At 45.4% G+C, this 12,934-nt stretch overlaps 1 protein-coding gene across 2 annotated transcripts in view; it reads right to left on the reverse strand.

Annotated features, from left to right (window-relative positions):
* Nucleotides 1–2,105: 2,105 nt before the first annotated feature.
* The window catches only part of GRIN2A (glutamate ionotropic receptor NMDA type subunit 2A), a 298,713-nt gene continuing 287,884 nt past the window's right edge, over nucleotides 2,106–12,934 (reverse strand). The window contains exons 11-13 of one of the 2 annotated variants that reach the window (XM_045542564.1): nucleotides 11,925–12,163; nucleotides 4,317–5,487; nucleotides 3,960–3,976 (exon numbers count right to left, since the gene is read on the reverse strand). In XM_045542564.1, coding sequence (XP_045398520.1) covers nucleotides 3,960–3,976; nucleotides 4,317–5,487; nucleotides 11,925–12,163 — 1,427 coding nt within the window. Of the gene's footprint in view, nucleotides 5,488–11,924; nucleotides 12,164–12,934 lie in introns of both variants that reach the window. The other variant, XM_045542563.1, reaches the window with a different exon arrangement.

A 12,934-nucleotide genomic window follows, 5' to 3' on the forward strand; every position in this document is an offset into this window, starting at 1 on the left:
TTTTTTTTCCCCTCCCTCGAAAATAAGCGTGAAATGATTTGATGGATTTTGCTGCAATGGGTGAATTTTAATGTTTTCATCAGAAAAGCTAAGTATTAAGACTTCTCAGGCAACCCATGAAACAGGGAAGAGAAAGCCAAGTATAATCCATGAGACACCCCGTCATGGTGCCGGCAAAAATAACACAGAGAGATTTGCAGAGGGCAGAACAGTAATGAGTGGTGAGATTATAACCCCACACCTCTCACTGGCAGAAAGATAGACCCATTGGGGACTTGCCTGCTCAGGGACTGAAACCGGAAGTGGCCTAAGAACCTACCGGTAGAAGGACTGGGAAAAGCATCTTCTGGAAACGCAAAGGTTTCTCAGAGTGGAGTTGCGCCCTGGAAGACTCTCTTACGCAGACTAGTTTAAATTGGTTGCACGGACAGAACCCTGACCATTTGCATGCAAGTGTAACTATCTGAGGACCAGCTGGGTCCTCTTAAGTGGGGAAAAAACATTTGGAGTTAGTTAAATATCATTACAGATGCCAGCTCTGGCTTAAGCCAGGTGAAACTCAGGCAGTCGGGTTCAGAGATTCTGGCTCTTTGACATCAACAAATCTAAGATCTCAGAGCTGGGATGTGTCACAAGAATCTTCTGTAATGGATCTATAGTTCAGGGCTTCTGATTTAATTCTTGTTACAGCCCATATTGTAGGTGCCGTTTACCATTGGGTGTTACATTCCTGACATTCTTTTTTTCCCAAAGAACTGAACTGACTTGGATTACTTTTGGATAGTGCTACGTCATTATCTTTCACTTGGAAATTGACCATCTGATCAGTGGTTAATTTTTTTTTTTTTTGTCTTGGAATCATCACATTTAAGAGTCAGTGAATTGGTGGAGGAGAGAAAGCATGCATTTATAACATGGCATCCAATTTATGATTATTTATTTTAAAAAACACTTTGGACATTAAAAGAAGTATACGTTTTTCACAACATTACTGTTGCTTCTTCCAAAAGCCACATTTTTAGTTTCTTTATCCAGAGATGTATGCGGTGAATAGCAGACATAATACTGCTATGAAGAGAAGGATTTTTCACCTATGAAGTCAGCCCAAGTGCAATTCTCACTCTCCCTGGAGGTCTCTGTGGCATCTGGCGGCCCCCTGGGTTTTGAGGACACCAGAGGAAGACAGGGAGCCTCTTTGGATTGAGGACTTGTCACTGCTCTGCATTCTAAGGAGACTTAATTCGTTTCATGTTAAGACATGGCAGACTTGTGAGGAAAAGGAGGTGATCCCACCCAGAGGAAGAAAGGTCTGGAATACAAGGAGAGGACAAAGGCAGCAAGTGCTAAAAGACTGTACAGATGCTGAAATTTAAATTGAACACTTTGGGAGGCCAAGGCAGGAGGATCATTTGATGCCAGGACTTAGAGATCAGCCTGGGCAACATAGCGAGACCCCATCTCTACAAAAAAATAAAAATAAATTTAAGATCAGAAATTGGGGTGACTGTTCCAGGTCCTGCAATCCAGGCCTCTCCGTTGCTGGATCTTGGGGCAGCAAAGGTTACAGTATCCAAGAAATAAAATATAATTTTCAAATACATTTGTCACCAGCACCTAGTCGGCCTCTTTTGCCTTTCAAAGATGAAGGGAAGAGTTTCTTCCCATCGCCTCCTTCTGCCTCTCTGCCACTAACCCTGAAATTTATTGCAACTGCTTTTCATTACTGTAGGAATATTGCAGGTTGGGTGCATGTCCCCAAAGAGGAAGCCATTCAACGTATCCTCAGGCTCTAAGAGAATCATCTCTGGCACCTTCTCACTTACAGGAAAATACGCCTACAAAGCAGAACACGCTAAGAGGAGAAGAAATAGGACAATTTTTCAACCTGCCACGTTGTCCCCTTCTCCAAGAACCTAAGGCAGAATGCAGGAGGAGACCAGGAAATAGTTTCTGCAGCATGTCCCTGTGTCCCCAGGGAAACTCAGGTCTTCTGCAAAAGCTAATGGCCTTTTATCCCAAATATTTCAAAAACATTAATGTAGGTAAAATATACTAATTAATAGAGTAGAACTATATAAAATGTTTAGTTAACATTATTTGTGGGTTTTATGGTATTTAACTTTTAAACTAGAAAATCCTAATCTGATAAAGTATCATACTATAACAACTACGTTTTTGAGGTCACTTTTTTTGGTGGCAGGCACTGTGCTAAGAAGTTCCCCGTGCAAAAATATTCCCTTCTCTGTCTCTAACTTTTTTTTTTTAAAAAAATGATTATTATTTCCTACCTTATATATATGGGTTTGAGTAGAATAAGAATGGAATCATGCAGGTGATTCAGAAATGACAAATGCTTTGAGGAGTTTTTCCATATATTTCTGTTGGTGCTGGTGAAGCAATTTGCCTCCCCTGGAGAGAATATTTCAAAAGAGAGAAATGACTTGTTTCACTAAAGTTTATGCAAAGTTTGGAGGATATTCAGGGTAGATGCATGAGTGTCTCATGTTTTGGAGACTTCAGATTTGAGAAGGTTACGGCGGAAATGAGTGTCCAACAGAATTTCATGATGTTAAGGAAGATAAAACTGAAACCGTGCTAGCCTTCCGCAGACAGATGGCATCGCACTTCTTAGAGATCACAGTACACACACGGCTGTTGGTGCATGTCACCACGTTAACAACTCTGGGAAGAGAGACACACGACTACTTAGATACCACCACGGGTGCTCGGGAACTGAACGAGTTATGGTTACTCGGGGAGGAAAGGGGGAACAGATACTATACAACCCTGAGTCATCACCAGAAGGGAGCAAATGCAAACTTACGTACATAGGAGTCTTCGGGATAAACTACAATGGCCACTGTGTCATAGACAGAAGATCCACACTTAGATATCGAAGACAGACACGTGTTAGTTTATGCAGCTCTGAACAAGACCATCGAAGCCGAGGGTGAGAGACACACAGAAACCAACATCCAAAGAGATTCTCGTAGCTCTCCGCCTGAGGGTCCCTCGGGCCTTTTGCTCCAGATGCGTCTTGGAAATGACTACAATGCAGGTAGCGTAGTTACCACGAACACACTGATTGGCTATTCTTTGGGGGGAGCCTGGAGTTCTCAGGGTCGGGCCTGGGCTGTGATGGAAGGCATACCAATAAAGCTGAAACTGTTACAAGCCAAACTTCCTAATCTCTTGCACACGCCAATCTCGCTACAGCGCAGATGCATTCTTAACTGCTTTATTTTGTCTGTGTCAGAATTTACATGCATACCATATTGCTTATTCTGTATTAGAGAAACCGTTAGGCATTTCTGATGAGGAAATTACATGGTGGACTGATCAGAATGAAATTTGGAATATAGGAAATCATAACGTCACCATTGGCATCCAACGCATCGTTATTGCCAACATACCTAGTAGGCACGTCCCGGAGACTTGCCCTTTTGTATTTATTCATTTATTTATTTTTGGTTAAGGGCTCACCTGTCTGGTATCTGCCATGCTCAGCACACACCTCACAAGATTCCTTGAGTGGAAGAATATGGCATGGAGCCATGTGCAAAAGAGTCAACAAAAAAAAGTACCTCCCTAAATCCTCTTGCTCTTAGCAGGGCACTATTGGACATCCGACATTTACCCTCCAGAAGGTTGGCCGTTACGTACGTTTCCCTATAGATAAAACACGAATGGAAGATTCTAAACATCAGATTCGATACTAGGCATTTTCTTGTACACGCGTCTATTGCTGCAGGAATTTAAAACCCTAGGGGTAGAGTACATATTATTCTTATTTGCAGCATAAGGCATAACATGCTCCGAAATATACACATCACTGTGGCCCCGACTGTCCCTGGAACAGTATGATGCCGTTGACCTCAAGGATGATTGAAGATAGCTGTCGTTCACTGCCTGGGACGGCAACGAGTGTTTGTAAGGGTCCGAGGGGCATCTCCCAATAACTAAGCGTTGGTCATGCCTGTGGGAGTGGAGGAAAGGGTTATTGGAGGTGTGGTCTGGCAAGAGGGACTTGCTCCTCTTGCTGTCCTCCAGACCTTGGGGGAAAAGGGAGCTTTTGTTCCCCGAGAGTTTGCTTGAGGGGACACTAAACAGGCTCCCATACGAATTTCCCTCCAGAAGCCGTTCCCTGTCCTTGAGGCTTATGCTCCGGGAGGGCCTGCTAGGGTCTGTCTCCCTAGGTTTGTCCAGAATGTTATCGTAGGAATGCTGACGGCTAATCCTTAGCTTGTTCTTTTGGAATTGAAGGGTATTGTTCTGCGCCCAGTCCTGCTGGTCGGACTCCCGGGTGGCTGGGTTACCTGTCTCCTGAAGCATCTGGTCTTCATCGATGTCGTAGAGGTTCCCCATGCGCAGGCAGGCGTCGCACTTGAAGGGGGACCTCATGGTGAAATGGCCCGAGTAGGTGGGCAGGTTGGAAAGGCAGCTTCTGCAGTGCGTGGAGTTCTGCCGGTATCGGTCGCTGCCCTCGCTGAGAGGGGAACCCTTGTCTTTCAGGGTGAAGTGCTTGGAGTAGAGTTTATACTGGTCGTTGTTGGGAACCCCATCGCCATTGTGCAGGGGGTTCCTGTTCGTTGGCAGCGTGGAGTCCCCCTTGTGAAAGTTTTTATTGTGATCCTGGTAGGGGTCTGGGAAGTCCACGTTCTCAGGCAGGGTCATGTTTTCAACGAACTGGGGAGGATCCAAGTGGAAACTGGGCTCCTCACCATCGATGGTGTAGATCTTGTCTCTGGGGGAGCTCGCTTTGGTTTTCAGGTAGGTGCGTTCGACCTCGCTACAGTCCTTGGGGTATTTGGAGGCCATTGACCTTTTGAAGTTGTCCTTGGTTTTGTGGTTCTTATTGTTGTCAGGCTCCCTGTGGCACGTGGCCCGACTCGAAGTTTCTGAAATGTCCGAGTGGGCCACCTCTTCTGGAAGGTACCTAGGGCTCTTCAGGGAGTGGGTCCTATTCTCCATGGTACCTTCATCCCTCTGGGAGACTGGATTCTGGGTCAGGGAATCCTGGCGGATGGAATCCATGGATTTCTTCCAAAGCTGCCGGGACCTGGAGTTTCCTTTGGATTCTGTGCTCACGGCCACCTCCACCGTGTTCGGGTTGGACTCATTGAGAGTAAGAGGGTGTTGTCCCTGGAACACATAGTTATTGAGGGTGTCCTTATGCCTGTTGGCCACAAACGTTTGGAGTTCATTCATGTTGTCCCCAAAAATGCTGTCTTTCCCCTGAAAGGACCTGTTGTCCGAGTATATCAAATTCCCCTTATCTGACACCATGTCCACAGTGAGGGAACCTCTTTGGATGAAGTCGGCAGATCTTTTGGGTGAATCAATTCTTGAGGAGTTCACGTTGGATACGTTGGAAATGTTTTTGGCCGATCGAAGGAGTTTTAACATGTTGCTCTGGGATCCCGTCAGATTGAAGTCCGGAGACTTCTTTTCTTCAATGTGTACTCCGTGAATGCAGCTGTAGATGCCCTGTGGGGGAGAAACATAAAACACCGTCAGCAGCAGCATTGGACGTGAACCATTCACACCTGAACTTTACCTGCAAAGGTGAGCTATGTACTTCTCGTAGGAGCCCTGGAGGAACAGTGCAACTCAACCCGATAATGTCTCTTAATGGTCTGAGACAAATTGCAAACCATCAGGTTTATCTTATTGCTCTGGCTGTGGGTTATGTGACACCTCTGCAAAGAGTCAATCCTGCAGTTTGAGAAAAGGTATCCATGGATGCTTATGCAACTGTCAACATCTTAGTGCCTCTAGGGTGGTATCCTCCCATGCTTTTATCGAAGTTTTCCAGCATCATCTTTGGCGTTTGGACAGCATAGAGTTAACTATTGACAGACAAAGTCAGCATAAAAGGATCACCCATTGTTAATTCTTTTCAGGATTTAACCCCACTCATTATGCTGAAGCTAACTATCAAGGCATGTGTCCTAAGTAGGCTGATCTGAAATTCTTTTCTCCCTGGTCCCATCGATCAGTCTAGAACTCAGGCAAGAAATCCATGTGATGACAGTCATACTGTTTTTGGAGGCATAGCTATATAGATGCTCGGGTAGAAGGAAGAGTCACAGGAGACTAGTCTTGTCATCACGTGGGGACATGAGCTTGAGAGTGAAACCATCACCGTGGAAAGCTGAGCCCAAGGCATAGAAAGAGATGCAGTTTGAACCCCTGGAGCCACTCTCTTGGACTTTTTACTTAGTCCATGCAATATATTCTTTGTGTGTTTGTGTGTGAATTTGTGTAATGTCGTTGGAGTTGAGTTTTAGTTATTGAAATAGTGAAGAGTTCTGATGACACAGTGACACCACCTTTAAATCCACCCAGGGACCTGGATGACTTTGGGAGTGCTGGGAAGCCCAAATACAAGCACCCCCAGCTGTAGGCCTCTTCTTCCTTTTTAAAATACAACTGTTTACTTTCACTTAAAAGTAACTGTTTAATTGTTATCAAGGGAAAGGCTCTTGATTCACGCTTACCACAACAGGAAAGGGGCATCAGAAACATTTTGGTTTGTGGCTTCCCCTGCTTTTTGCCCACTCTTATCCCAGATTTCGGCTGCTGTACCTAAAGGGAACAATCAGATCTAGGCTGCAGGATTTGACCCGGCCCTCCAAGACTGACAGGGAGCCAGCCCAAGCAGGGGTTTTGTAAAGCAGCTTCAGCAGCTGCTGCTGACCTTGGCATGAACTACAGTCAAGTATGTGTGATTAACTGTGGACTCTGATAATGGTGGCTGCATTGCTCCCCCATGGCGGGATGAGCTCAGCCCGCAGGGATGCCTGTGGAACTGTGACAGCCTCGACTCATTTGCACAGCGACATTTTTCTTGTAGTTTAGCCTTCAAGGAACCATACCTACAGCTGCAAGTTGGAGCATCTCTCTCTCTGATCCTCTCAACCCCAGGCTTCATGGCTGAGGCTCCCTGAGGCCCAAGGTGCTGGCATCATGCCCTTTCCTACCTTCCTGCAACCTTATCTTTGGTCTCTTTCTCTGTGCCATGTGTGGTTGGCTGTTCTTCCTCCCACCAAAATATATATATTTTATATATATATATATCTCCTCCCCCGTTGTTTCCAGGGCTGTCGGAGCACCCAGACTGTGGATGTGGAAATCATACAAATGTGCCATGTAAATCACGTAGCACAGTGTTTCTTAACCCTTCATGTTAACTTCTGTCTTTCTCACACAATTTAGTAATGTAATAATCTTATACTCTGACCCACAGGGATTCCACTATGGGTGAAAAATCAGTGTCTTCCTATGTCAGAGCTAGCCGAGACCTGTGCCTTTTCTTCCTGCTGTTAGTATTATGAAAGCAGTGGCTTCTAAGATATTTTCCTAAGTTTGCATGTCTATTCTAACACACTCCCCTCTTCCCCCTGGAGATTCTAAGCACTACCCTCCACCCCTGCACCCTCAGGGCAGCATGTCCCACCAGCTGGGATGAGCTGGCTGCCTTTCTCTTTGGAGGGAGCCCACGGAAGTGGTCAGGGGGCTGAGCTATGGCACAGAAGATGGGAACATGGTGGTTAACCGCTTTCTCTCATTTCCCTGGGACTCTTACAACATGGTAACGACAGTCCTCAGGTGTTTATCTGCCTGGTGAAGTCACAGAAAGGAGCCAAAGTGATGGACCCCCCGTGCCCCAGGTGTTGGTAACAGTGCTCTGAGCTGACCCATCCTCTAGTCTGACGGACTGTTGGGGAGAGGGAGTGCATGTTACAGAATAACTGGATGCCAGGGGCCCAGCGCCATTGCTTATTAGCTCTGTGGCCTTGCATAAACCACTACGTCTATTTGAGCTTCATGTTCCATATCTGTAAGATGGGAATCGTTCCCTGCTAAGGTGGGCACCAGGGCAAAATAAAACAATGCAAATAAAGCACCTGACATCACAGGCAGTCAGCAAATGTGAGCTGGACGAGCTGCCCAGTCGTCTCTGACCTTCCCTTGTGTGTCATCACCTTGCTCCTCTCCCCTTTCCCACAAGCTTGCATATCCGAGGTCCATTGTGTCAAAGGCACAAGAAATGCGTGCTATTCTTTAATACATAAGGTTTGTTCTAGAAAGCCACTTTGGCTCTCTGGTTAGACAAGCGGTCCAAACCCTACCTCGGGAACCACAGAACCCCCTGGGCTAGAGTTTCTTTCTTCCCTGCAAAGCTCTCTCTTTCTTTTCTCTTCTCTATTATTTATAGATTCCAGCTACATTTTTGGGGTTTGGGAAATAAGATGCCCTCTTGGTGCCACAGTGGGCTCAGAGCCAGATAAAATTAGCATGGACGACTCCAGGTGTTGTTCCAGACAGTTTGCTCTGCCTCCCAGCGGGCACCTGGGCTCTCAGAACATTCTCAGTGGGGGGTGTGGGCTCTGCTGTCCTTGGTTCCTTTGAGCCTGGACCCTATCCCTAAAGCATCTGACTTCTATTGGTCCCAACTCTGAGTCAGCCTGAGGCTTCTAACATTCCGTTTCCCAGCTCCCCTGGTCTGACATCATCGGGAAGGCGGCTGCAGTTTCCACCTCCCTGGCTTTTTGGCTTTTCTATGTCTCCCATTCCTCATGTCCCAGGAGACAATTGAGGCAGTTCTTTCTTGCTGGTGACATTGAATATTTTTTTCTAAATGGGAGGGAAAGCATTTTGGAGAGAAAACAAAAGTTAAGAGCATCCCCCAGACAGGAGGGTGCATTTCTGTAAGTTGTAAAAGACGAGGGCCACAGCCGTGGGAGAAATTTGGTTCCCATGTTAAATAAACATCTTCTTTGAGCACCGACCTTCTCCCTCGGCAGTGCCAGGTGTGCACGTATTTCAGGCCTGTGTTTGTGCTGCATTAGCCCAGGGCTTTCCAAGGGATGTGAGCCCAGGAGCAGGGCTACGTGTATCTGCCTCCCTGAAACAGCTTTAAGTCTGTCGGCTGGATATTCCACTTGCTGAAAGAAGTGATAAGGGAGAGCTCCAGCTTCCATGCAGAGCAAACCCTGCCCTGGGGAACGAGCAAATTTCAGAGCATCCCGGATCAGCATCTTTTAGAAAGAAGCCTAAACTGAAGTCAGCTAAAGCCTGTGACTCAACCCTGCATCAACAGATGAGTTTCCTCTTTCACGTCTTTTTCTGATGTGACAGATGAAGTAAGATGTTTTCTGTTGTTTTAAGGAAACATAAGGTGAAATCCAAAAGGCCCCATTCTAACCTTTGGGCCCTTAGTTTCTCCATCCACAGAATGGGTGTGATCAAATCAACCTCACAGCATGTTGTGAGGATTAGAGATGACGGAGGAAACATACCCGGCCCAGGTCCGTATCTACACACTAGGCATAATTCATTATGTAGTTGTGATCTTGCACTTGCGGAAAGTAGGTTCTTTGGGAACTCCCCGCTGCAGATTTTGTTGAAGAAAATGATTGCGTGCACATAATGAATTCACTTTTGCCTTGGCACGTGCTCTCTGTGCTATGTGAGGAAGTGTATATGTAACATGGTATATGTGTGAATGTGCATAGAAGACAAGCTTTAGAGGTGGTGGTAGCCCTTGACCGAGAAAGGAAGGTTATTTATTTAGAAACCCAGAGCCTTGCTGTGTACAGATCGCGTCAGGGCCTGAACCTATGCTGAGATCCCCTACTTAAGGAGGGAGGCAAGGAAGTATTAAGTATGAGATCTTCCTGTTCATACATATCCCTCTGCACTTATTTTAAAAGACAAATATCTGGGGAGAAGGAGAGTCAGAGCTCAAGCAGGGCTCCCTGCACCCTTCGAAAATACAGCAGGGATGGTGGCTGGGGGAAGTTCCCGAGGGGGCACAGAAGTCCCTGCATGGCTCCCATAGGACATGGGGTCCTTGCTCCCCCAGGGAGGGAGAGGCCCAAGTTCAAATTCCAGACTGTCAACAACTCCACCAACAACGCCTTCTCCTGTGCTGCCAGTTCCTCCCCCACATTCCCGTCCCTCAAGATGCTCGGAGATGCAGTGGAGGATTTATTTCATTTCTCATAATGACGATCCTATCAACTTGGCTTCCTTAATGGTGTCTCAGACGGGGGAAATGCTCTTCCAAAAACAAGCAGGATTTACAAGTAAATGCAACAGTGTGCATTTGCTGGGTGATAATCCCAGAATCATTTGGATATGAAATGCCTTTAGTAATTGGCTGGTAGAATTAGCTTAAAGTTGGCATAATACCTAGCTCTACGCACGCATGCTGTTATTTTTAAGCAATCCTTGTGTTTAGATGCCATCAAGCTAATTAGGAAATATGTATTTGCACAGAACCCAAGTTTGGAGTGCAACTGAATGGAGAAAATAAATCTTTCTCGCTAAGCTAATGTGTACCTTCTGAATCTCCAAAGTTCTTGAAATTGCCAAATGCTAAGAATACACAAATCTATTTTACAAGGATTACTTGGTTTTCTCAGTAAACATTAGCATATAAAATAGATGTTTTTAACCAAAAATTTTTTACCGTGTTTCAAATTCTAATTCTATAAGCTCTTCCAGGGTAAAAATAAAAGCACCAAAGTGAGTAAATAGGAAAAATAGGTAGATAAAGAGATGGATGGATGGATACCATAGATAGATGTTGAAAGATGCATGAAAAATATACATGTATGTGCTTTTATTATGAATGTAGGTAAGTGACTAGGTTGTGTTGCATGTATGAACATATGAGACTTGCATGTACATATATATTCATAGTATGAACTGCATCAAATCTCGTGTTGCCTGTGTGTGATGTTTGTGGCTTGTAGAAGACTGCAGCCTTTGACTGATGCCACAACATCTGGATTCAAATCCTGGCTCCATCTTACTGACTGTGTGGCTGGGGTAACTCCCTTAGCCTCATACCTTTGAGTTCTCTCATTTGAAATCTGGAATTAACATTTGAAATCTAGTACCTACCTCATAGAGTTGGTTTGTAGATTAAATGAGATAAAGAATATAAAGTCCTTTTTTGGTACCTGGCACATATAAGTGCCCCATAAATGTAAGCATTTCCATGATCATTACCATTACTGATGAATTATGAACCTTAATGGCAACACAGACGTGCCATATTGTGCTAAACGAAAGGAGATCCCCTTGTATTGCATGTGAGCCCACTACAGCATGTGTATTCTGTGCTATTGTTTATGTGGGTTGAATGTGCATTTTGTTTTTTGTTGGATGCGTGTGCATTTTCTCCTGGTACTTTACATCTGTGTTTCATTTCAGGTGTATGCACGTGCTCTCTGGGTTTCGTTAGCTGTGCATACACATTGCATAGCACTGCAAGTAGACTTTGCTTTATTGTGCATGTTCTGTCGCAGTGCATGCACAGATTGTAACATCTTGCATAGGAGCATTAGCTGTGTTGAATGGCATACTGGGTGCTAGTAACGGAAGCCACAGGGTAGCTTTGTTTGGCCTATGCATTTTTTATGGAATTACTAGTATTTAAAAATTAAAATATTTCACATAAAATCAGATGACACTTTCTCTTTTTAAAACTGGAATACCTATAGTCCCTTGAGACAATACTCAGCAGGAGTTGAGGATGGCGGCCCCCTTTAGGTACGGTAAACATTATGCAATTTGCCACCATCCTCAGCATTCCCTACTGTCCCTTCACCTTGACGCTCAGGCTCAGCTGTTCTGTTTCATCTCATGCGTGCTATTTTCTCACGCTCAGCCTGTTGCACCCACTCCCACTCCCTTTCTGGTTTCCACAGTCATCTGGGTTTGCCACCCCTGGCTCATGAATGCACAAAATCTGGGTGCCTTTCTGACAAGCCCAAGAAGGGCTAGTGAGCGAGGGAAGGGCGTGAAGACCCCACTGAGCAGTCAAGAATCCCCAATTCTCTGGAATCTCCATGCATTTCTACACCTACATGCTGCACAAGGAAATAGCCACCAACACCAGTACTGACCCTGCTGATGGAGAAGAGCAACCCTGGCCGATCGGAGCAAACGCCCGTGAAACAGAAGCGCAGCTTCCAGTAGAAGAGGTGCTCCCAGATGAAGGTGATGAGGCTGAGCGCCATGGCGGCAGCCAGCATGTAGAACACGCCCGCCATGTTGTCCACATCCAGCTGACTGCTCATCACCTCGTTCTTCTCATTGTGGCAGATCCCCGTGAGCCACAGTGTCTCCAGCTCCTCCATCTCACCTGCACAGAACACAACACCCACAGGGAGTGAGGACGGGTGTGCGCACTTTGGGGCAGACACCTGTGGGTTTGGGACAGACTGCGCGACTGACAGCTGTGTGACCCTACGGCAAGTTACTGAGCTTCCCCGATCTCCGTTTGCTCACTTGTTGAGTGAAGATAATGATAACAACACCCACCTAATATTGTTGCAGTGAGAATGAAATACGATAGCATCTACAGCCAACAGCACAGTTCTTGGTTTTGTTTTGGGGGCTTTCTTTTTTGTCATTATTATGTTTTTCTCACTGTGCTTTCTTCTACGACTTACTCCCAACACTCACCCAAGCTTGGAGCAAGACATGGGATAAATTGCAGCATGCTACAGTGGAAGGACTTCATTTCAATTCTGAGCTCGTAATTTACTAGCAGTGTGACCTTGGAGCCACAGTTATCTTGTCTGTGAAATGGGTATAATAATAATTATGAAAACTTGCTATGTTTTTGAAAAGGTTCATAAAAGTTTTCATCATTTATTGTTGTGAAGGAAATGACTAGCACGGCACCTGGAATATGGTAGTCATCGAATTTATTACTTCCTTCTCTTCCCTCTCTTTAGAATATCCGGGATTACTCCAAAAAGTCATACACATGCTGTGTACTTAGAACACAAAACTTTAATTGAAAAGAGACATCCAACTGGCTCTGAATGGCCAACTAAGATGGCTAACTAAGCCCCCACTCCCCAGCTGTGGTAGGCAATTAAAGAACCAGGTGGATTTTTCAATGAGG

The sequence above is a fragment of the Lemur catta genome, chromosome 2, assembly GCF_020740605.2.
Source record: "Lemur catta isolate mLemCat1 chromosome 2, mLemCat1.pri, whole genome shotgun sequence".
Lineage (NCBI taxonomy): Eukaryota > Metazoa > Chordata > Mammalia > Primates > Lemuridae > Lemur > Lemur catta.